The sequence below is a fragment of the Scyliorhinus torazame genome, chromosome 4, assembly GCF_047496885.1.
Source record: "Scyliorhinus torazame isolate Kashiwa2021f chromosome 4, sScyTor2.1, whole genome shotgun sequence".
Lineage (NCBI taxonomy): Eukaryota > Metazoa > Chordata > Chondrichthyes > Carcharhiniformes > Scyliorhinidae > Scyliorhinus > Scyliorhinus torazame.
Window position 1 is genome coordinate 173,734,514 of NC_092710.1, and position 25,910 is coordinate 173,760,423.

Below are 25,910 nucleotides of genomic sequence, written 5' to 3' on the forward strand. Positions count from 1 at the left end.
CCTGCCTTCCATCTGCAGCAGCATCTTTCTATCTCTGGCCACCTTCCTTCCCCATATGAAAGAGGTAATCATTCCTTCAATCTCTCTCAAAAAAAAAAATGCCTTTGGCAGGAAAATCAGCAGGCATTAGAAAATAAACAAAAATCGCGGCAGCACGTTCATTTTACTCGCCTGTACCCCACCCGCCAGTGACAGAGCGAGACCAGATCAGCTTTCACCCTCCCCACCAAACTAGAACTGTTGCACCTACGGAACACCCCCCCCCCCCCCCCCCAATCCCGAGCAACCTGCACTCCCAGATATCTAAAGTGAGTCCCTGCCCTACGGAATGACAGGACCCCTCATCCGAGACACCACAAAATACTCTTGTCTAGATTTAATTTGTACCCCGAGAAAGACCCGAACACCCAAAGCAGCACCAATATTCCCCGTATTAACACACTCGGTTCCGACATGTATAACATCAAGTCATTGGCATATAAGGACACCCTATGTTCTACACCCCCTCCTCCCCCCCGCCCCCTGTATTATCCCTTTCCATATGCCTGAACTTCTTAACGCGATGGCCAACGGCTCAATCATGAGTGCAAACAGCAGAGGGGATATCGGACATCCCTGCCTAGCCCCACAGTGGAGAGAAAAGTATCCCAAGCTGACGTTATTTGTGCGGACACTCACCCTCTGCTCCTTATACAGTAGCTTTACCCAGTCCACAATTCCAAACTGCTTCAGAACTGCCATCAAGTACTCCCATTCTACCCGGTCAAACGCTTTCTTGTTGTCCAATGCCACAACCACCTCTGTTTCCTTCCCCTCCGCCGGTGCCAGAACTACGTTCAATACCCCTCTAATGTTTGAAAAGAGCTGCCTCCCTCTCACAAACCCTGTCTGATCTTCACCTATCACCTTCGGGAGGCACTCCAGCTTACCTGCCAGTACCTTCGCCAATACATTTGCGTCCAGGTTTAAAAGTGATAGAGGCCTATACGACCCACACTCCATCGGATCCTTATCTTTTTTAAGCAACAGGGAAATCGATGCCTGTCCAAAGTTTGTGGTAACACCTTCCCTATCGCTTCCTCAAACATCCCCACCCTCAGGGGTGCCTGCTTATCCTTGAATTTTTATAATATTCCACCGGAAACCCATCTGGCCCTGCCACCTTCCCCGACTGCATCGTCCCAATTGCATATTTTATCTCCTGCTCCACTATCGCCGCATCTAATGTAGCCCTGTCCCCCTCCCCTAACCTCGGGTAACTCCAGCCCATTTGAAATTTCTGCATCTCCCAGTCTCCCCCAGGTGGCTCTGACCTGTACAACCTCTCATGGAATTCCTCAAAGACCTTGTTAATCTGATCCGGAGCCACCACCAACATCCCTGCCCTGTCCCTCACCTGGACAATTTCCCTTGCCGCTGCCTCCCTCTGAAGTTGACCCACTAACATGCCTTTGCGTTCACGTTCATAAACTGCACCCCTTGCTTGCCTCAATTGGCGCACCGCCTTCCTGGTACATAGTCGGTCAAAGCTCGCCTGTAGTTCCTTCCTCTTTTCCAACTTTGTTGGATCCCTATCTTCTGCATAACTCCTATCTACCTCCAACATCTCATCTATTACCCTCTAACGTTTCAACCTCTCCTCTTTGTCCACCCTGGCCTTAAACGAGATCAACTCACCCCTCACCACACCTCCCAGACAACTGCCTTCGACACCTCACCCGTACAGTTGAAACCTACATATTCCTCAATTTTTCAATTTTTTTCACAGAACCCTCAGACCCGAAACAGTCTCGCATCTAATTTCCACCCGGCCTCTGTACTACCCCCTTCTCCAGTACCATATCCACCCAATGCGGAGCATGATCTGATATTGCAATTGCCGAGTATTCAGACCCCTTAACCCCAGCCAGCAGAGCCTGCCCCACCACGAAAAAGGCGATCCCCGAGTACGCCTTATGGACTGCCGAGAAAAACGAGTGCTCCCGCTCCATCGGTGCAGAAACCACCAAGGGTCCACCCCTCCCATTTCCACCATTAGCCCAGCCAACGCCTTCGCCCCCTCCTGACGGGACCAGCGGCTTGTCCAACCTTGGCTCCTGCACCAAGTTACAGTTCTATCTCTCTCTCTCTCTTCTCCTCCCCCCCCCCCCCCCCATATCAGTTTGTGTGAGTCCAAGTCAGGAATGGCCCCACACACCTTCACGAATCGCACATCGTCCCGAGTGGGACCATATGCACTTAACCTCCCCTCTCAATCACATATCTACCCCCCTGATCTGCAACCACCTTCTCTATCTGGAACCATACCCTTTGGCTGACCATTACCGCTACCCCTCGAGCCCTTCCATCAAATCCAGAGTGAAACACCTGGCTAACCCAGCCCTTTTTAAGTCTCACCTGGTCCTTCACCCTTAAGTGAGTCTCCTGTAGCATTGCTACCTTGGCCTTCAAGCTTTTGAGATGCGCAAGCACTCTTGACTGGACCTCCCAACCCCCTCACGTTCCACGTGACTATCGAATCCCCTCCCTCCCAGAATCCCCCCTATACTTCCTCTCGAAAAAACCTCACCCAGTATCGAAGCCCCTGCCCCTCCCCTTGCTCGCCTCGCAGGCCCATCGAAACCTGCTAACCAGGTTCCAATGACCGCAGCCCTCCTCCCACCTCACCTCCGTTCACTAGCCGACTTTAGTTAGCTAGTGCAGGTGGTCCCCTCCACCCCCCAATTCATTCCGTCCCCTCTCACCTAGTCTCAGAAGAAAAAGAAAAACAATCCACATACAGCTCAATAAAGTAACACCTAACCGTCGCAACAAAGAATGCCAATCAAACCAAACAAAAACTTAAACTCTATAACAATGTGAAGTTACGCTGAAATCGTTGGTGGAGGAGGCAATTGCCTCAGTGAGGGTAGCTGTGGCAAAGACATTGGCTGAGGTGAGAGAGCAAGGTGAGAAGGTAAGGTGAAGGAAGTGGAGGAAGCCATGTGCAGCACAGCGACCAGCTCACCTCGATGGGGGACCAGCTGCAGAGGGTGGTGGTGAAGTCAAGTAAGTTACAATACAGATCAATGAAAAGAAAGTCATAACATTTATACATTTTCCAGCTCCCCAATCACAGTCCATGACCTCTCTTCCAGCTCCACTCCTCACTTCTGTCCCAAGCCTTCTGCCTTCATGTACGCCTCAGCCGCCTCCACTGTTTCAAAATAAAAATCTCTGGTGTTGTACGTCGCTCTCAGCTTTGTCGGGTACACCATACCAAATCGTACCCCACTGTTGTACAGTGTCGCCTTTACTCGGCCGAATATCACTCGTCTCTTCGCCAACTCCACCGTCAAGTCTTGGTATATCCGAACTCCAGCACCAGCCCACTGCACCTCCCACTTCTGTTTCGCCCAGCTCAACTGCCTCTCCTTCACGTGGTATTTATGGAAGCAGATAATTACTGCTCTTGATGGCTTATTTACTTTGGGTTTTGGCCTTAACGACCGATGAGCTTGGTCCAGTTCATACTGGGAGGGGTCCTCACCCACCCCCATCAACTCTGCCAACATCTTAGCTCATTCGGGCCAGCCCACAATTCTCAGATTGTGCTGCCTCGAGCCGTTCTCCAAATCTTCAAGCTTTACTCGAAGCGCTCTGTTGGCCTCCACCACCCTCTGCAGTTCATCCCCCATCGAGGTGAGCTGGTTGCTGTGCTGCGACATGGCCTCCTCCACTTCCTTCACCTTCTCACCTTGCTCTCTCACCTCAGCTAATGTCTTTGCCACAGCTACCCTCACCTGAGCAATTGCCTCCTCCACCAACGATTTCAGTGTGACTCCCATCTCCTTCCTCCATGTGCCTCGCAAACTGCTTCTCCAGCTCCACAGCCATCACCTCGGTCATTTTTTCCACTGGAAGCAGTGCGGCCCAGCCTCTGCCTTCTTGCGCTTTTGTTGGCCCTCTCACTCGACGACGAACCCTCGTTTCCCCCCTTCTTGACAGCTGCTCCTCGTACCCTTTTCGCATTCTTTAGCGACTTATTTTCTTTCTTCAGTCCTCCAAAAATTACCCCCGGGACCGGACGTCTGACCTCTTAAAAATACATCTCAAGTGGGTGCGACATCCCCTCTAGTTGCCGCCACCGGAAGTCGCTAACAAATTCATTTAACCTTTGTGTTCACTTAGCAAGCTAGTGCCACTTTGCATTGACCATACAGCCAATCCAGGATATTTAAGTTGCCAATGCTACGTTGTACCTTCATTAACAGGACTTCTATTATGGCCCATAGCAGTTGCTCAACGTTCTTCACAATTCAGGTATTTATATTGAGATTCAGCTAAAAGTGATTTAAGTCAGCACTTCATTATCTTATAAAGGAAGCCTGAGGTGCCAGTCATGCCACTTTTAGCAATATGCTCAGCCATTAATAGTGTATCCTTAACACTTAAGTTGAAATGACAGACCTTCAACTTCAGTACCAATGACGACAACCTGCAGCAGCTCCAGTGTTGCCTGATACGGGAAAACTTTCCAGCCAATAAGGTACTATGAACTGTAGTCACTATCATAATGTAAGAAATGTGGCAGCCAAGATATGCACAGCAAGCAGCTGAAACCCCAATGAGATTATGACCAGTTAATCTATTTTGTTGATTGATGGCTAAATATTGCCCGGGGTACTGGAAAAGATTCTCCTCCTCTTTGGAGTAGTGCCATGGGATCTTTTACATCCGCCTGAGAGAACACCTCTGACAATGCAGCACGTCCCAAGACTAATAAAGGTGCCATTTTTAGCTTAGTTGTTACCTGATAGAATATTTTCAGGATTTCACTAATTGTCTTCTATGTGTATTTCTGCAACAATTAGCAGAGCTAGCCTGTTTCAAGCTATCGTTCTCGCTGCTAGGCTTTTCAACTCCGCAGGATCAGAATATACAACATTAGAGGGATCAAAGATATATTTTGTTTTCTTGTGCAATCCCAAATGTGGAAATTGATTCTTTTGCCTAAGATTATTTTGGTTTCATTTGTCTCTTAAGGTAGGAGACCGTGGGCTGGATTCTCCGTCCCACCACAACAGATTTCTGGTTTAGCACGCCGGTGGGATGCTCCGTTTCGCCGGCTAGTAAATGGGGCTTCCCATTGTGGGGCAGCCCCACGCCATCGGGAAACTCCAGGCTGCCGGCAAAATCGAGCAAGCTGACGGTGGAGAATCCCTTATTTCAGACTATTAGCAGTGAGGGAATGTTGAGGACTTGTGTTGGCTGATGCAGAGCAATATCAAAAAATTGGGGAGTTGAATTTGCAAAGAAAGTAGAAGAACAACTCTGTGGTAGATGATGTAGCACTTTGATTTGGTGTAACAGTGAAAATAAATAATAGCGGAAACTTTATTGTTTGACCAATGTCCAATTTTTGTTAGAATTCAAATTGCAGTCTCAGCAAACCCAACCTAGTCTTCCTGATGCAATGCACGAGCCAAAACAGCATGTATTTGAAGTAACCGGAATTAATAAGCATTTGTGCTATGCTAATTCATCTCTCTGCTTACTATGAGAGCTGAGGTTCCTTGCAGGCCAGAATCTACATCACTGGCACTTGCTGCTTTAACTATTTACATCTATTATATACATGTACTATCAGAGATTTGAGATATTGACTGCATGTTTTGCTGTAACTTGAAGTATGTGATGGTCTGTAGCAATAGAATCAGAGGACACATAAAACACATTAAACTGTTGAATGCTGTGGAAGATAGCATCTTAAGTTCAGTTTTGCATGTTGATCATTAACGATGCTTCCCTTTACAATGAGGAGTTGCTAACCATCTGTGAGAAGTTCAGTTAATTTAAAAACATGTGGACATGTGGAGTCCTCAGCAGCAAAAATCAAGCCCCTTACATACAGATTATTGAATGTTTGTGAATGTTGAAATTATTTGACACTAATGTATTCGAGAGAATGTTAAACAAATACCCTTTATTTCTTCCTCATTGCTCACATACTGGCAGGAATAAGTCCAAGCCTACTATCAGGACAAATTCTTCGCCATGTTGCTAACTCTTATTACACTTCAACCACATATAATTGAATATATATTGTACATATTGTTCATGTTGCTAGCTGCAGATTGTGCATTTTACAACTGTATGCCACTTTTAAAAATCCTTTCATTTGTGCTTTTCTAATTTTTTGATCTTCCAGGGTCCTTAAATTTTAGTCACCACTCTTTGTGGTGGCCATTTTAATTTAATAATGTGACTGCCTAACATGATTCTCCAAGAAGAAATATAGCCCTTAGTTAGACTTTTCGTGACCCAGTTGTTCAATGAGTTTAGCATTGACTGCAAGATTTCCATTTTGTTTTTGGATGTTAATGAGTAGAGAATTTGAATTTTGCAGAAAAGAGAGACACATTGCCAAAGTTTTTCATTGTGCACACATCAAGACAAGCGCAAGCCAGTGTTCACAAAAGGTACAAGGCTTAAACATATTCCCATTATTTGCAAAGAGCAGATCCTTGCCTTTGGATCCCCAAACAAACATCTACTGTTCGATGTGATTCCGTGATTGGGCTGCACTTGCTGATAAATCCTGAGTGTGCTAAGCTACACTGACAATTTAAGATAATCAGTTGACCCCAAAACATGCCTCTTTTAGGCTCACTAGAAGCGGCATACTCCAAATGCAAGGATTTGCTCTTTGCAAATAAGGGGAACCTTTTTTGAATTACCCAGAAGCATAGGAAGCCTATAGTTCTACTTTATCCATAGCAACACATTGGCCAGTCATAGTCGACCTGCGTTTCAATTAACATCTCCTATGGTACAAATTGTGATTGTTTGAAACTTGGCATTCTTGTATTTGTCCTGATGGAAGATAGATATGTGGCCATCTAAAATGGCTGCCTGCAAAGGATAATGGGAATTGTGGTCAGGTTGGGACACAGAGGGTACACAGCCTCTGTGTATTGTGCAGAGGGAAACCAGACCTAACTGAAACTCACACCTGCTAAAGGTCAATCACCGATTTCCCCAGGACAATGGGACACAGATTGAAACATAGCAGCAGTAGCAGACTCGGGGGCGCCTATTTACCTTATTTGGGAGTACATCCGTGCCTTGGACAATAGCAGCCAGGACCCACCCAGCCATCGAGGTACCCGCCCCTAATTGGGCAGAATCGAATAGGGTGATTGAAACCCTATCAATCCATTGGATCCTGAGTTGGGACCGCCCAAAAGAGCGCGAATGATTGGGGGTAAGAAGAACTGCGCAACCAGTATTCGGCCTCTTTTGGGACTGGCCTCTGCCTCACCAACCGCAGCATATCGACCAGCCAAGTTCAAGGACCCGCGATCGCTACCTGAGGGAAGAGCCGCAGCCGAGACGAACCTGACGACTTCCAGCTGCCACACGCGAGGATCCAGATAAAGGGCTTATCTAACCTCCACAAAGCCAGTCACTTGGAAGTTAAGTAAAGGTCGTTTCAGTTGTTAGGTATAGTTTAATGTGTAGCTGTGTGTAAATTATTACGCATAGAACCAAGCCTGTGTTTAATAATAAACAATAACTGAACTAACATACTGGTTGTGTGGTCATTTGTCCAATACAAGGAACGTACTCTCATCTTGTGGTTCAGAAAAAAGAGCAGCAGAATGCAATATGAAAAACTTCAAAAACATGTCTCCCTCTTGTGATACAGACGTTTTAGCAGTGTGCCAGTGAAGTGCCGATAAGTAATTCTATTATTTGGAGTTTCCTTTAATATTAAGCTTGTCTTGAAAACTCAAATCCTTTCAATCTCCAAATGTTAACTTTTGGTCATGATTACACATAGATCTAAACCAGAATAAAATCTCCTGATCTGGCAGTGTGACTCAAAGGTTACCTAACCCAGATGATAAATTGATTATTATGGTTATCTTGGTTAACATCTTCAAGGCCATTAGTTGGAGCAAATCTTCAGGCATTATCCTTTGAATTGGTGACAAGCAACAATTTCTTTGCAGGTATTTCTTCATGGCAGGTCCCTTGGTGTCTCTAAAAGTCTTCTCCAGAGTGCTGTGTGGACTCCAATTTCATGCATAAAATCATTCAAATGTAAGATAACATGGAATGCAAAACAAAGTCCGCCGCCTCTGAGATCAAGATGTGGAGATGCCGGTGTTGGACTGGGGTGCGCACAGTAAGAGGTCTTACAGCACCAGGTTAAAGTCCCAACAGTTTTTTTTTCCGAATAACTAGCTTTCGGAGCGCAGCTCCTTCCTCACCTGTGCTAGTGCTGTATTGTCTTCAGTGAATGTGAATCCTTCCTTGCAAATGAAGAACAAATTTGTGCACAGTATTCCAAGTATGGTCTTATTAAGGCCCTGTACAATTATAGCAAGAACACCCTTATTCCTGTATTCCAATCCCCTTGCAGTAAAGGCCAGCATGTCATTTGAACAAAGAACAGTGCAGCACAGGAACAGGCCCTTCGGCTCTCTAAGCCTGTACTGGTCATGATACTAACCTTGGCCATAACCCTCAGCACTTCCTTGTGCCGTATCTCACTATATCCATCATATCCATGTATTTGCCTTTTGAACGTCGGTAATGTATCTGCTTCCACAACCTCTCCTGGCAGCGCGTTCCAGGCACTCGCACCATCTGCGTTTAAACAAAACCTGTCTCGCACGCCTCCTGAACTTTGCCCCACGGACCTTAAAACTATGCCCCCTGGTGACTGACCCTTCCACCCTGGGAAAGAGTGCTTGCCCATCCACTCCATCCATGCCCCTCATAATCTTGTAGACCTCTATCAGATCACCCCTCAACTTCCATCTTGCTAATGAAAACCGTCCGAATCTATTCAGCCTCTCCACATAGCTAACACCCTCCAGACCAGGCAACATCCTAGTAAACCTCCTCTGCACTCTCTCCAAAGCCTCCACATATTTCTGGTAGTGTGGCGACCAGAATTGTGCGCAATATTCTATACAGCCGAACCAAGGTTCTATACAATTGTAGCATAACTTTCCCGTTTTTATACTCGATGCCCCGTCCAATGAAGGCACGCATTCCGTATGCTTTCTTGACTACCTTGTCCACCTGTGTTGCCACTTTCAAATATATGTGGACCTGCATGCCCAGATCGCTCTGACTTTCTATATTCCTAAGAGTTTTGCCATTTACGGTATTTGCATTGCTTGCTTGCTGCACCTGCAAGATAACTTCTGCAAGCACAACCAAATTTCTCTGAACGCCAACATAACATGTTTTACGCCTTTTTAAAAAATATTCTTTTTAATTCATATGATCAAAGTGAACAGCTTCAGGCTTCGCCACATTTTATTCCATCTGCCATCTTGTTTCCCACTCAATTAACCTACCTATATATCTTTGCAGCTTCTTTGTGTCCTCCCCACAGATTGCCTTTCCTTCTAGCCTTGTATCATCAGCAAACCTATATACATTACTCTTTGTCTCTTCAACAAAGTCATTGATATATATGTATTGTAAATATTTGAGGGCCCAATGCTGATCCTTGCAGCACTCCACCAGTCACAGCCAGTCAACTTGAAAGTGCTGCATTTGTGCCTTATATTTGTTAACCAATCTTCTGTCCATGCTAATATATTACCTCAACTCCATGAGCCCATATTTTTTCTATCAACTTTGTGTGGTACCTCTTGGAAATCCCGGTATACTACATCTACTGGTTCCTCTTTATTTACCCTACTAGTTGCATTCTCAAAAAACCTTGTCAAACAGGACTTGCCTTTTGTAAAACTATGTTGACTTGTTCTAGTCATATTATACTTTTCTAAGTGCCTTGCTAAGACTTCCTCAATAATAGATTCTAGCATATTCCAGATGACTGATGTTAGGCTAACTGACTACCAGTCAGCTCCATCACAAACAGAGCAGGCTATGGTCCTCTGGGACTGTGGCAACATTTAAATTTACTCATATTCAATCTTTTATCAATTGTTTTGTAGGCCCTTTGCTGATTTCTAAAGCATTCCCAATCCTCTGTCTTGATACTGATATTTGTAACATTATAAGCCTTTTTGTTTAATCCAATATAATCTTTAGCTTCCTGAGTGAACCACCGCTGGATCTTAATGAGTTTCTATTTTTCATTGGAAATATTTTTATTGAACATTTTGAATTTGTTTCTTGAAATATTTCCCACTTCATTTACCATCATAGCTTTCAGTCTGTTTATCCGATTAACCTTAGCCAGTTCACCCCTCATACTGTGGAGTTGTCTTTATTTAAGGTTGAGATTCTTTTTTGACATTGGAATATGACACTCAAATTTAACATGGAATTCAATTCAATTATATTACGATAATTATTTTGTGGTAATTTTTTTGCTATGACATTACTAATGAACTCTGTCTCAATATATAATACTAGATCTAAGATATTTTTATCCCTAGTCAGTCCCACAATGTATTGCTCCAGGAAACTGTCACAAAAACATTACACAAATGCAGGCATTTTTCCATAAGAACATTTTGCTTGATACTATATAGTGATGGTTTCATGGATTTGAAAGGCATTTGATCACCTATAAGGATATGCCTGCCTTTGAGTCCTGTGAGGGGAGATTAAAAATGGAACAGACAAACGCTCTGTTCCTGAATGTTTAGAAGACTGAAAGGTGACTTTGTTGAAATGTAGAAAATTATTGACAGGGTGGCTTGTGGCGCACTATGGTTCCCCTGGCTAGAGAGTCTAGAATTTTGGCATCACTAATTTAGGACTGAGATGAGGGTTGTAAATCTTTGAAATTCTCTAACTTGTGAGAGCCGTGGATGCTCCGTGGTTGAATAATCCAGGGATATGAGGATAATGCAGAAAGGTGGAGTTGATTAAGCAGTATAACCATGATCTTATTTAATGCTTCATATGTTCACCTGGATCGTATATATCCTTCTAATATGTTGTTACAAATTATGGATCTCCTGCAGATACTAGATACCCTTCTGGTAAATCTTCTCCGTACTCCCGCTAAGGTCAGCATATCCTTCCTACAGTGTAGTGCCCAGACTGTTTGCATTACTCCCGATATTGTCTAACCAGGGCTTGATAAAACTGAAGCACGACCCTCAGTCCATAAGAATTCCAACAGTGCCAAAGGATGCTATTCAGCCCATCGAGCCTGCACCAACCTTCCGAAAGAGCACTCTTCTCTCGAATCACTCCCCTGCCCTATCCCTGTAACTCTGTGCATTGATCAAGGCCAATCCACCAGGTGTCTTTGGACACTAAGGAGCAATTGTACCATAGCCAATCCACCTAACCTGCACATATTGGGATTGTGGGGGGGGGGGGGGGGGGGGGGGGGGGGGAACTGGAGCACCCGGAGGAAACCCAGGCAGACATGGGGAGAATGTACAAACTCCACACAGACAGCCAACCAAGTCCAGAATCGAACTCTGGTCCATGGTGCTGAGACAGTAGTGCTAACCACTGCCACCATGTAGCTTCTGCCTCCTTATATTCTAGTCCTCTAGATATAGAGGCCAGCATCCAATAACTTGATTGTTTTGTGTATTATGTTAGTACTACTTGGTATTTAAAGACATGGATCAAGCTTCTTTGCTCTTGTGAGCACAATTCCAGTCTCCCTTGTAATTCAAAGCCCTGATTCCAATACCAGTTTTAGTTCCTTGTTGCAACCTTTCCAATGACCCTTTGAAGAGGGCATGTAAAACTGCATTATATTGCAAATTACTTCACCAGTGAGCTGCAGTAAGTTTAGGATGTTTTACCATTAGTTCACAAAAGAATTTCTTGAGATAATCCCATTACATGTTTCGTCTTGTTGATATCATCCCATTTTTAATGTTTTAATGTGAATGATCGGTTATCGCACCTTGTTGTTATTCTTTGTTAAAGGGCATAACGTCATTACATTAATTTATTTCATATTTCCATTTTTGTGGAGGATGCTGAAATGAGGAGGAAAATAACCTTTTCTTGAGGATGTTCCTCATTTTCAACTGGAAGCATCCTCCACATACAGCAACACCAAGTCAGCCCCAATCTGTCCCTCCGTAAATAATTGTTTTCATCATGTTCCAACTTTGAGCTTTTCTTGGGTAACAGATTAGAAACACCGTGGGTCATTAGGGTGAAGTCCCTTTAGACTTTTAACATGGTATAATCCACGTGGACCTTCACCCTTTTGATTTTTCCCATTGGTAACCTAGGCTTACTCCTATTGATATGTGAAGGATGCTTCCCTTTGAGGAATAAGGAAGGTCCTATGAGGTGGGTAATTTTACTTTTTATTTCTATGCAGTCGCTTAATTACTGAGTTTAATGTGATGGTCTTGCAGGTTAATAGGACCACAAAAAATATAAAAGCTTAAACCATGCTTACTACTTGGGGGACAGTGTTGAAGTATTTTTGTAGACTCATTTAGATTCAGGTTTCTGATTTAACTGGAGCTTCTACAATGCTTGAAAGTTTGTTGTAACTTTACATCATTTCTAATTTCCCTGCAAAAGTTTGGTGAGTTTTCTATGAGTTTGCATGAAGCAATTTCCTTAAGTTCGGTACTGCAATGGAGCTATTTCAGTAACACAACTTTCAATTTATTTCTAATTGGAACATGTTACTAGTCTTCAAACTAATTTTTTGTGCAATTCTATTAAACAGCTGCAGCAGCTTCAGCTAGTGGGACAGCAAGCAGCTTAGCAGCAGCAGCAGCAAATGGCCTCTTCCGTCCAATTGGAGCTCAACAGCAGCAACAGCAGCAGAACAACGGCTTGCAATCAAACTCTTTTTATGGCAGTAGCTCCCTGTCAAATAGTTCTCAGAGCAGCTCTTTGTTCTCTCATGGACCAGGTCAGATGGGCAACACATCACTTAGCTTTGGAAGCAGTAACTCTCTGGGTGCTGCTATTGGCTCAGCACTTGGAGGATTTGGATCAGCAGGTAATCCATTCCTGAATAACCTGTATATTTGCACTTAACAGAGTCAGCCACCCTCTTTTGAAGTTGTTTCTGCCAGCTAATCACAATGCGGTAACATCAAACATTTGTCTAGTTTCTGAGCAGTAAACAGGAATAAAATTGCCCCCAGTTAATTGGAAATAGTAAAACAACTATGGAATGGTTTTAACCTTAATTTTGGTTGGAAAAAGATTTGCAATGTTAAACAATGTAAATATCAAGTAAAAGCTACAGTTAAATTCAATGTCAGTTTTGGTACAATATTCCAGCACCTGTACAGGACAAAATGCAGGTTTCTGTGAAAATGTGTTTGGAAATATGTGCAGATATTGGCATGATTTTCATTTGACTAGTGACTATGATTTTTGTTTTTAGCCAGGCTTTTGTCGTACAAAAATTCAGAATCCCATCTTTTTCAATCAGGCTTAGGCAACTTTGTTCATATTTTCTTGTGATCACATGACAAATAATCTTGAATGGCTATCATTGCATACTGATCAGGATAATAGTATCCCTCGTGTACTTAATAATTGTGGATTTGTGAGTCTGTTCAGAACTCTTTACAGTCACAAAGCCTATTTTGCAAATAATTATTTGTTATTTGCAATTACATGTAAATTCTGTGCTGACTGTTCCATGGATATATCTACTTTTGTCCTTAAACCTTTTTCATAACCAACAAATCTGCGTGACAATTCCTTTTAATATGGTTTTCGCCATCAACGGCAAAGCAGCACCCCTCACTTCTGACCTCTGAGAAAGCTGCCCAGAATGGTCCAGTGACCCATGTCACATGACTTTGCCCTTTTACCAATGTTACTTGAATTCAAGTTTCAGCTCAAAGTGACTTCCAAGCACCCAGCAGCCTTGCAGCTTAGCTTACTCTGCATCAATCCCATTGAAAGATTCTCACACAGCAAACCAAGAAACAAAAACCACAGATTGCCCTTTGGTTTTTAATATTTTTACCTGCAGTAAAATAAAAATTGAAATATTTTCATGGGATTAAGGTAGAAGCTGATAGATTGTCAACTTTACAAAAACTCACTTTTATTATTTTAGAAGTTTTTTTAATCATAATGGCTAAATTTGACATTCTAGGAATATAAAATTAGATTTTCAGGGCCATGGAAGTTGTTAAGCAATAATTATGAATTTAGCATGTTGTTGGAAACCCAATTATGTCTATTCAACAAGGCGTAGCTTTTTCAAAGGGTTTTTACAATGGAATCAAGAGTGAAAAGAATCAATTCAGATAATCTGAGGATTGCCATCTGTGGGTATTTCACTGCACCCATTAAGAAACCACTGACCACAACTTCTGCATTTCCACTTTTTTCTGTACATGTGTGAATGCCAGAAGTTTCTAATTAGTTTCACAGTTTTAATTACAATGAATGCTCATTACTTCAATATCATTGCAACTGTAATATTTGGGCCATACAGTTGATTTTTCCCCAAAATTATTTTGCATTTACTTCGATTCAGCTACTTTGGCTACTCCTTGATTTGGTCATTATAAAAATCCAAATGGTTCTGAATCTGATTTCACTCTTTTCCATTTTTGGTATTCATTCCTGCTTCTGTGTATATTTTGTGATTATTTGCTTGAGAATAAATCTTCCTTGGGCTATGTGCTCAAGCTTTCTGAAAACCCAACAATTTATTTGTCTACCATGTCTGACTAAAATTCTTGCAGGTCATTTCTTCATGATTTCTTCTTCTTGAACCTGTTGTCTCTCTATTTTCTTAAAATAAATACTTTATACATTCTCTTTCACATGCCTTTTAAAACGTATTTCATGCTTTTAAATATAACTGTAGTTCCAAAGCCTGTCTGCCATTTACAAAGCACAATTCAGGAATGTGTTTGAATCCTCTCCACTTGCCTGGAAGAGTTTCGGTCCAACAGTACTCGAGAAACTTAATTGGCATCCTATCCACAAACGTTCGCTCCCTCCATCACTGACGAAAAGTAGTAACAAAATGTACCATCAAAATGCATGCAGGAACTCAACATGGTTCCTTAGGCAGCATCTTCCAAACTCATGGCCGCTATCATCTGGAAGGACAAAGGCAGCAGATAAATAGGAACACCACCACCTGGAAGTTCCCCGCCAAGCCACTCACTACCCTGACTGCAGTGGCTCTAGAAGTCAGCTCACCACTGCCTTCGCAAGGGTAATTAGGGATGGGCAATAAATGTTGGCATCCCTAGCAATGCTTACATTCCATAATTGAATTTTTAAAAACACGTTTGTACTTTTTTTTTTTAAGAAGGTTTAAATCAACAAAATATATTCATTCTGAAAATTCCCATCTTGAGAAAATGCTTCAATTATTGTCCAGTGGACATGGGCCAACCTAATTTAAAAGGCAGAAATCTTGTTAACAATGAAAAATACAAACTCAGCTATAGATTGTAATAAGTAGCCCTACCTTCAATCATAGACACACACAAGGTATGTTAAGGTTAAACAGTTGGTGGCAACAAAAATGTTAAGATATATGCAGTTACCAGATTCATACCCAAAACCTATTTTGATATCATGTATCTACAGTTGGTAACTCTGGAAGCAGCAGTGTATCTAGAAGAGATTCCTTGTCTACTAGCTCTGATCTGTACAAACGACCAAACAGCAGTCTGGCTCCTATTGGTCAGCAGTTCTACAGTGGATTGGGATTCTCCTCCTCGCCTGGTCCAATTGGCATGCCCCTTCCTAGCCAAACTCCCAGTCATTCGTTGACACCACCTCCATCTCTCTCCTCGCACGGGTCTTCATCTAGTCTTCATCTTGGTATGTTTACTATTTTCTGCATTAAAAATATGTATGTACCAGCAATTTAGCATTCAAGTTTTAAGTGTAGCAAAAGGCAGAACGGGCTGAAGGGGATAGATTAGTGGAGGAGATACTCCAGGTGGACAGGAGATACTCGGAGGCCCCGGACAGGGGGCTACTGAGGGAGCGGCGGAGGTTACAAGCGGAGTTTGGGCTGTTGACCACAGGGACAGCGGTGGAACAGTTGAGGAAGACAAGGGTGGCGATTTAGGAGTATGGGAAAAGGGTAAGCAGAATGTTGGCGCACCAGCTCAGGAAAAGAGAGATGGCCAGGGAGATAGGTAAAGTAAAGAGTAGAGGCGGGAATACTGTCCTGGATCCAGCGGGGGTAAACGAGGTGCTTAAGGACTTCTTTAGTAAATTATACGGAACCGCCGGCTAGGGCGGAGGGGCTGAGGAAGTTTTTGGATCAGTTGAGGTTCCTGAGGGTAGTTGAGGATCTGGTGGAGGGGCTGGGAGCCCCGATTGAGGAAATAATCGGGCTGGAGGGCATGCAGTAGGGCAAGGCCCCAGGGCCTGGCGGCTACCCGGTGGAATTCTATAAGAAGTTTTCAGAGATATTGAGCCCACTGCTGGTGAGGACATTTAATGAAGCAGGCGAGAAGGGAGTCCTCCCCCAACAATGTCGCAGGCCTCGATTTCATTGATCCTGAAACGGGAGAAGGATCCGGAGCAATGTGGGTCATACAGGCCAATTTCTCTATTGAATGTGGACGCCAAACTGCTGGTTGAGATACTGGCCAAAAGGATAGAGGACTGTGTCCCGGGGGTGATAGGGGAAGACTAGATGGGATTTGTAAAGGGCAGGCAACTCCAGGCCAATGTTCAACGGCTTTTAAATGTTATTATGATGCCCTCAGAAGGAGAGGAGGTGGAGGTGGTGGGAGCGATGGATGGGGAGAAGGCTTTTGATCGGATGGAGTTGAATTTCATGTGGGAGGTGCTGGGAAGGTTTGGGTTTGGTGAGGGCTTTATTGACTGGGTGCGGTTGCTATATCAGGCACCAGTAGCGAGTGTGCGTATGAACCTGCTGAGGTCGGGGTACTTTAAACTACACCGAGGGACAAGGCAAGGGTGCCCCCTCTCCCCGATACTGTTTGCTCTGGCCATAGAGCCGTTGGCCATGACGTTAAGCGTCTCTAGGAACTGGAAAGGTCTGGTTCGGTGGGGTGGGGAGGGGGGGGGGGGGGGCGGCGGGGGAGGTGGAGCACCAGGTCTCACATTATGTAGATGACGTGCTCTGGAATATTTCTGACCCGCTGGAGGAGATGGGGGAAGTAATGCGAATCCTGGGGGGATTTCACAATTTTTCGGGGTATAAATTGAACATAGGGAAAAGCGAGATGTTCGCAATCGAGGCAAGAGGACAGGAGAGGAGACTGGGAGAGCTGCCGCGTAGAATCGGAGGGAAGCGCTTTCGATATCTGAGAATCCAGGTGGCCCGGGAATGGGAGGCACTGCACAAGTTAAACCTATCCCGGTTGGTAGAACAAATGGAAGGGAACTTTAAGTGATGGGACATGCTCCCGCTATCACTGGCGGGGAGGTTACAGACCGTGAAAATGACGGTCCTCCCCAGATTTCTGTTTGTCTTTCAGTGCCTCCCCATCTTCATCCCAAAGGCCTTTTTCAAGCGGGTGAATAAGGTTATTTCGGGCTTTGGGTGGGCGGGTAAAACCCCGCGAGCGAAGAAAGTGTTGCTGGAGTGCAGTCGGGGGGAGGGTGGGTTGGCGCTGCCGAACGTCTGCAATTACTACTGGGCGGCTAATATCGCCATGATTAGGAAGTGGGTAGTGGGGGAGGGGTCGGCATGGGAGCGGATGAAGGCGGCGTCATGCAAAGAGACCAGTTTGGGTGCACTGATAGCGGCACCTCTTCCGTTTTCGCCGGCCCGATACTCCACAAGTCCGGTGGTGGTGGCGGATCTGAGAATCTGGGGGCAATGGAGGAGATATAAGAGAGTGGAAGGAGCATCGGTTTGGACCCCGATTTATAATAATCAGCAGTTTGTACCGGGTAGGTTAGATGGTGGGTTCCGGAGTTGGCAAAGGGAAGGAATTAGAAGGATGGGGGATCTATTTATAGATGGGAGCTTTCCCAGCTTGAAAGCCTTGGAGGATAAATTTGAATTGCCAGCAGGGAATGGTTTTAGGTATTTGCAGGTGCGAGACTTCCTCAGAAAACAGGTGCCGGCCTTTCCGCTGCTGCTGCCACGGGGGATACAGGATAGAGTAGTCTCCAGTAACTGGGTGGGAGAGGGGAAGGTTTCAGATATTTACCAGGAGCTTTCGGAGGCGGAGGAAACTCCGGTGGAGAAGCTTAAGGGCAAGTGGGAGGACGAGCTAGGAGGAGAGATAGAGGCGTGTCTATGGGCGGATGCCCTAAGCAGAGTTAATACCTCCTCATCATGTGCCTGGCTCAGCCTGATACAATTTAAGGTAGTCCACCGGGCACACATGATAGCGGCTAGGATGAGCAGGTTTTCCGGGGTAGAAGATAGGTGTGCGAAGTGCGCGGGAAGCCCAGCAAATCATGCCCACATGTTTTGGGCATGCCCGAAGCTTAGATGGTTTTGGCAGGGTTTTGCTAAGGCACTGTCCACGGTGGTAAAAACACGGGTGGTGCCGAGTCCGGAGATAGCGATTTTGGAGTGTCGGAAGATCCGGGAGCTCAGGGGGCGAAAGAGGCTGACGTCTTGGCCTTTGCCTCCCTGGTAGCCCGGAGATCGATCTTGTTAATGTGGAGGGACTCAAAGCCCCCGAGTGTAGGGACCTGGGTTAGTGACATGGCTGGGTTTCTCAGTCCTGAGAAAATAAAGTTCGCCTTAAGAAGGTCAATGATCAGGTTCACCCGGAGGTGGCAGCTGTTTGTCGACTTTCTCGGGGAAAATTAAAATATCAGCAGATGCAGTATTCCAAAGGGCGGGGGAGAGGGCCGGATTGGTGTTTTATGGTTTGGGTGTGGGAAGATTGAGATGGGGGAGAAAATGTTTATTATACCATGTTGATGTCATTGCCTATGTTATTTTTGTTAAAATTTTCAAATACTTTAATAAAAATATATGTTTTTAAAAGTTTCCAGTCTAGCTAGTCTCCTGGACTGGCTTTTATATTGATGAGAAATCATTTTGTATCTCTTCAGTGGATGGCATATGTACACAAAATACAGTGCCCTTTGGATGCTTTTGGTTGCGATTCAAAAAAATCAAAGGCATATATCAATGCTTTTACAAATAGTTTTTCACTATAAAAGTGAAAAAAACACACTGGGGTATTACATTTGTTCAAAGCGAAACTCTAGAAGATTTCCTCTATTATAAATTGAAGAACTATTGTCAACTATCTCATAACAAAATCAAAGAATGGTGAAAATCCTCCCCTTTTCCAAGTAAGCAATTTAACATGTTATCAGAATCTTCCATAAGAAAAATTGAAAGCATTCTGTTTATATCTGGTCTACTGCTGATGGAGTTGATCTCTACCATTTGCTTTTTGTTTATTTCTGGTGCAGTTTCATTCATTAAAAATAGGCGTGCAATTTTTATGTGCGAGACTGGTGAACGTATTATGCCAATCATTCACCACTGTATTGCATTGTACTATGTTGTTGCCCTTGTGGGCTCCACCAATGGACCATTATATTGTATTACACCGCTTGTATCATGTTGGTGCCCTTGTGGGCTCTGCCCCTGGCTCCGGCCCCTTGAGGGGAGGTATATAGAGCAGCTGCCCTGTAGGCGGCTCTCAGTGCAGAGCAGTCGCAGGCAGGCACTGTTCTAGTTGATTAGAGCCCCTGTTCACTTCAACTCTGTCTCGTGTGAATTGATGGTCGCATCAAAGACTTTATTATTTAAGTGGTTAATTGTTCTCTAAGTACTCTAAGATGGGTATAGAGGGTTATGGGCCAGGTGCGGGCAACTGGGACTAGCTTAGTGGTAGAAACTGGGCGGCATGGACTGGTTGGGCCGAAGGGCCTGTTTCCATGCTGTAAACTTCTATGATTCTACTGCATTTTAACTGTTGCCTTCCTTGAGAGACTTCAATTTGACTAAACTACATCAAATACAATGTAGCTACTTGTGAGCACAACATAAGGTTGTGAATCCTAAATTTGTGCAGTACATTTTGTGTTCTGTAAGAACTAAGTTTCTTTGATGGTTGAAATTTTTGAGTATTAAGTAAAAGATCGAAAATAAAGAAGATGCAGCATAGATGCCATTATTGTAAAACCTGAACTGACATGAGATGTCAATATGTAGCAGCACTAGCATTTTTCAGTTTATCGACACATATTTTCACTGCAGGTGGATTGACAAATGGAAGTGGTCGCTTCATCTCTGCAGCACCAGGTGCTGAAGCTAAAAGTCGCAGTGGGATTGGTTCATCAAGTCTCTTCAGTTCAAGCAGCCAGCTGTTTCCTCCCTCACGTCTTCGTTATAGCAGATCTGATATAATGCCTTCAGGTCGTAGCAGACTGCTGGAGGACTTCAGAAACAATCGTTTCCCCAATCTTCAACTACGTGACCTGGTTGGTCACATAGTTGAATTCTCCCAGGACCAACATGGCTCAAGGTAAACTAATTGGCGGAAACCTTTTATTAAAGTGGACGAATGTTCTTAATTTCAATGCGATTGGTTAAGATCAGCAGTGCGAATTTTGTTTCAGCAAGTTTGATGTCATCAATGACTATCACTTGAGTTCAAGTGACTTAGACATGCAACCTGTTTTGCTCACTATTTTCCGATTCATACTTCCAAGAGTACATGTGTCAGAGAAAGGTACGAAAGTCATATAGTGTATATTATTTTCCTCATTGTTTTAATATAATTATGTCGTTATATCAAATCTCTTGCACAGAGAGCAGGTTCTTCAACACAGTTGGCCTATGCTGATATTTATCCTTCAGCCTATTTTCCACCTTTCTTCCATCTAACCCAACAATATATCCTTCTAAACCTTTCTACTACTTGCCTCAACTACTCTTGGAGCAAGTTTCTCCTGAATTCCCTTTTGGATTTATTAATGACTACTATTTAGAACCTCTAGTTTTGATTTCTACCTCATGTGGAAACATTTTCTCAATGTCTACCATAATCAGGTCCTTTCATTACCTTAAAGACTTCAATCAAGTGACTCCTCAGCTTTCTGCTGAGTATGATCAATCTTTCTTGATGATGGTCTGACTTCTCAGTTCTGGAATCATCCTTGTGAATCCTTTTTGCACCTTCCCAAATGCCTCTACATCTTTTTATCATGTGGAGACCAGAACTTGTTCACAGTACTTCAAGTTATCTCTAAATAACAAGTTTCCGGTTCAAGACCCACTCCAGTCTTGAGCACAAAAATCAACGCTGATACTTGAAATCAGTACTGCGGTAGTGCAAGAACATAGAACATTACAGCGCAGTACAGGCCCTTCGGCCCTCGATGTTGCGCCGACCTGTGAAACCACTCTAAAGCCCATCTACACTATTCCCTTATCGTCCATATGCCTATCCAATGACCATTTGAATGCCCTTAGTGTTGGCGAGTCCACTACTGTTGCAGGCAGGGCATTCCACGCCCTTACTACTCTCTGAGTAAAGAACCTACCTCTGACATCTGTCCTATATCTATCTCTCCTCAATTTAAAGCTATGTCCCCTCGTGCAAGACATCACCATCCGAGGAAAAAGGCTCTCACTGTCCATCCTATTCAATCCTCTGATCATCTTGTATGCCTCAATTAAGTCACCTCTTAACCTTCTTCTCTCTAACGAAAACCGCCTTAAGTCCCTCAGCCTTTCCTCATAAGATCTTCCCTCCATACCAGGCAACATTCTGGTAAATCTCCTCTGCACCCTTTCCAATGCTTCCACATCCTTCCTATAATGCGGCGATCAGAATTGCACGCAATACTCCAAATGTGGCCGCACCAGACTTTTGTACAGCTGCAACATGACCTCATGGCTCCGAAACTCAATCCCTCTACCAATAAAAGCTAACACACCGTACGCCTTCTTAACAACCATCTCAACCTGAGTGGCTACTTTCAGGGATCTATGTACATGGGCACCGAGATCTCTCTGCTCATCCACACTGCCAAGAATCTTACCATTAGCCCAGTACTCTGTCTCCCTGTTATTCCTTCCAAAATGAATCACCTCACACTTTTTTGCATTACACTCCATTTGCCACCTCTCAGCCCAGCGCTGCAGCTTATCCATGTCCCTCTATAACTTGTAACATCCTTCCGCACTGTCCACAACTCCACCGACTTTAGTGTCATCTGCAAATTTACTCATCCATCCTTCTACACCCTCATCTAGGTCATTTATAAAAATGACAAACAGCAGTTGCCCCAAATCCTTATGGTACACCACTAGTAACTGGACTCCAGTCTGAACATTTCCCATCAACCACCACCCTTTGTCTTCTTCCAGCTAGCCAATTTCTGATCCAAACTGCTAAATCACCCTGAATCCCATGCCTCCGTATTTTCTGCAGTAGCAGAACCTTATCAAACGCTTTACTGAAATCCATATATACCACATCAACTGCTTTACCCTCATCCACCTGTTTGGTCACATTCTCAAAGAACTCAATAAGGTTTGTGAGGCACGACCTGCCCTTCACAAATCCGTGTTGACTATCTAATCAAATTATCCCTTTCCAGATGATTATACATCCTATCTCTTATAAACCTTTCCAAGATTTTGCCCATGACAGAAGTAAGGCTCACTGGTCTATAGTTACCGGGGTTGTCTCTACTCCCCTTCTTGAACAAGGGGACAACATTTGCTATCCAGTCTTCTGGCATTATTCCTGTAGACAAAGAAGACTTAAAGATCAAAGCTAAAGGCTCAGCAATCTCCTCCCTAGCTTCCCAGAGAATCCTAGGATAAATCCCATCCGGCCCAGGGGACTTATCTATTTTCACACTTTCCAGAATTGCTAACACTTCCTCCTTATGAACTTCAAGCCCTTCTAGTTTAGTAGCCTGAATCTCAGTTTTCACCTCGACAACATTGTCTTTTTCCTGTGAATACTGACAAAAAATATTCATTTAGCACCTCTCCTATCTCCTCAGACTCCACGCACAACTTCCCACTACTGTTCTTGACTGGCCCTACTGTTACCCTTGTCATTCTTTTATTCCTGACATATCTATAGAAAGCTTTAGGGTTATCCTTGATCCTACCTGCCAAAGACTTCTCATGTCCCCTCCTGGCTCTTCTTAGCTCTCTCTTTAGGTCCTTCCTAGCTAACTTGTAACTCTCGAGCGCCCTAACTTCATGTCTCATCTTTACATGAGCCTCCTTCTTCCTCTTGACAAGTGTTTCGACTGCTTTAGTAAACCACGGTTCCCTTGCTCGACCACTTCCTTCCTGCCTGACAGGTACATACTTATCAAGGACAAGCAGTAGCTGTTCCTTGAACAAGCTCCACATTTCCATTGTGCCCATCCCCTGCAGTTTTCCTCTCCGATGCATCCTAAGTCTTGCCTCATCGCATCATAATTGCCTTTCCCCCAGATGTAACTCTTGCCCTGCAGTATATACCTATCCCTTTCCATTACTAAAGTAAACGCAATCAAATTGAGGTCACTATCACCAAAGTGCTCATCTACCTCCAAATCTAACACCTGTCCTGGTTCATTACCCAGTACCAAATCCAATATGGCCTCGCTTCACGTAGGCCTATCTACATACTGTGTCAGGAAACCCTCCTACACACATTGGACAAAAATGGACCCATCTAAAGTACTCGAACTATAGCGATTCCAGTCAATATTTGGAAAGTTCAAGTCCCCCATAACAACTACCCTGTTGCTTTCGCTCCTATCCAGAATCATCTTTGCAATCCTTTCCTCTACATCTCTGGAAATTTTTGGAGGCCTATAGAAAACCCCTAACAGGGTAACCTCTCCTTTCCTGTTTCTAACCTCAGCCCATACTACCTCAGTATACGAGTCCGAATCAAGCGTCCTTTCTGCCACCGTAATACTGTCCTTCACTAACAATGCCACCCCTCCCCCTCTTTTACCACCTTCCCTGAGCTTACTGAAATATCTAAACCCCGGCACCTGCAACAACCATTCCTGTCCCTGCTCTATCCATTTCTCCGAAATGGCCACAACATCGACGTCCCAGGTACCAACCCATGCCGCAAGTTTTCCTGCCTGCCGGTACACTCCTGCAACTTTGAAACCTTACTCATGACCTCAGTACTCTCAACCTCCTGTATACTGGAGCTACAATTCAGGTTCCCAAGCCCCTGCTGAACTAGTTTAAACCCTTCCGAAGAGCATTAGCAAATTTCCCCCCCAGGACATTGGTACCCCTCTGGTCCAGGTGTAGACCATCCCGTTTGTAGAGGTCCCACCTACCCCAGAATGAGCCCCAATTATCCAGAAATCTGAAACCCTCCCTCCTGCACCATCCCTGTAGCCACATGTTCAACTCCTCTCACTCCCTATTCCTCGTCTCGCTAGCATGTGGCACGTGTAACAACCCAGAGATAATAATTCTGTCCTAGATCTAAGTTTCCACCCTAGTTCCCTGAATTCCTGCCTTACACCCTATCTCTTTTCCTACCTATGTCATTGGTACCTATGTGGACCACGACTTGTGGCTGCTCTCCCTCCCCCTTAAGGATCCCGAAAACACGATCCAAGGCATCACGCACCCTGGCACCTGGGTGGCAACACACCAACCGCGTGTCTCTCTCGTTCCCACAGAATCTCCTATCTATCCCCCTAACGATGGAGTCTCCAATGACTAATGCTCTACTCCTCTCCCCCCTTCCCTTCTGAGCAACAGGGTCAGACTCTGTGCCAGAGACCTGTACCCCATGGCTTACCCCTGGTAAGTCGTCGTCGTCGTTCCCCCCCCCCCCCCCAACAGTATCCAAAGTGGTATACTTGTTACTAAGGGGAACGACCACAGGGGATCCCTGTACTGACTGCTTCCTCCCAGCCCCTCTCACCGTCACCCATCTATCTTTTTTCTTCGGAGTAACTACATCCCTGAAGCTTCTATCTATGACCACCTCCGCCTCCGGAATGATCCGAAGTTCGTCCAGCTCCAGTTCCCTAACGCGGTTTCTGAGGAGCTGGAGATGGGTGCACTTCCCACAGATGAAATCAGCAGGGACACCGACGGCGTCCCTCACCTCAAACATTCTGCAGGAGGAACATTGCACTACCTTCCCTGCCATCCCCTCTAGATAAAAAAAGAAAAAGAAAGAAAGAGCTTACCTGTTATTCACTCCCTTTCTCAGCAAGCTCTCACTCAGCAACCTCTGCGCCCCGCACGATAACACCCGAGGGAAAATAAAAGAAAAACTACTTACCAGTCACCAGCCAACCCCTTACCTGCAGGCTGTGACGTCACGGTTCAACTTCTACCTGCCCTCGAGCCTTCCCCTTGATCTTTACAGCGGTTGTTTTTTTTGGTTGGAGGAGGGGGTAGGGAGAGAAACACTGAAGAAGTGTTTCGGGTTTAAGTGTCACTTGACAACAGCTGCTCCACAAACCACCTTCAAGTTAGGATGACCACAATGCACATATGCAAATGTCCCCCGCAACAGCCAATCAGCAGCTCCACTCTACTGCCCTCTGCTGCACTAACGGGTTCCTTCTTATAGATGTGATGTTCAAAGGAGGCAAAGGACCCCAGGGCATTATTTTAGGAAGGAGCAGGGGAGATGTCTCTTGTGTCCTAGCCAATATTTATCTAACAAAAACCATAAAAATCAGTTATACGATCATTATCACATTGTTGTTTGTGGAAATTAGTTTGTGTAATTTGACTGCTCCATTTCCGACACGACAACAGTAATGCATTGGTTGTAAAGCACTTTTATCATCCATAGTCTTGGAAAGTACCATGTCATTTAAAGTCTTCCTTTTTGTACTTTAATTGTGTTCCATATAAATTTAGCATAGCACTTCTGCTTCTCAATTTTTCAGTTCAATTCCTCTAAAAATAAGGTGCAGTGTTTGGTCTGATTTTTTTCATTGGCCGTATTAAGCTGCCTTGCTACCTTTATTAATTTGTGTATCTAGCCCTCGATCCCGTAACTCCTCTTCCCCCAAGTTTGCACTTATTAACCAAGAAATATGTATTTTAGATTTTTGAGAAGCCC

At 44.4% G+C, this 25,910-nt stretch overlaps 1 protein-coding gene across 4 annotated transcripts in view; it reads left to right on the forward strand.

Annotated features, from left to right (window-relative positions):
* LOC140410600 (pumilio homolog 2-like) overlaps positions 1-25,910 on the forward strand; it is a 178,300-nt gene that overhangs the window by 135,411 nt on the left and 16,979 nt on the right. For all 4 annotated transcript variants that reach the window (XM_072498884.1, XM_072498885.1, XM_072498887.1 and 1 more), the window contains 3 exons: positions 12,647-12,925; positions 15,505-15,741; positions 20,087-20,354. In XM_072498884.1, coding sequence (XP_072354985.1) covers positions 12,647-12,925; positions 15,505-15,741; positions 20,087-20,354 — 784 coding nt within the window. The remainder of the gene's footprint in view (positions 1-12,646; positions 12,926-15,504; positions 15,742-20,086; positions 20,355-25,910) is intronic.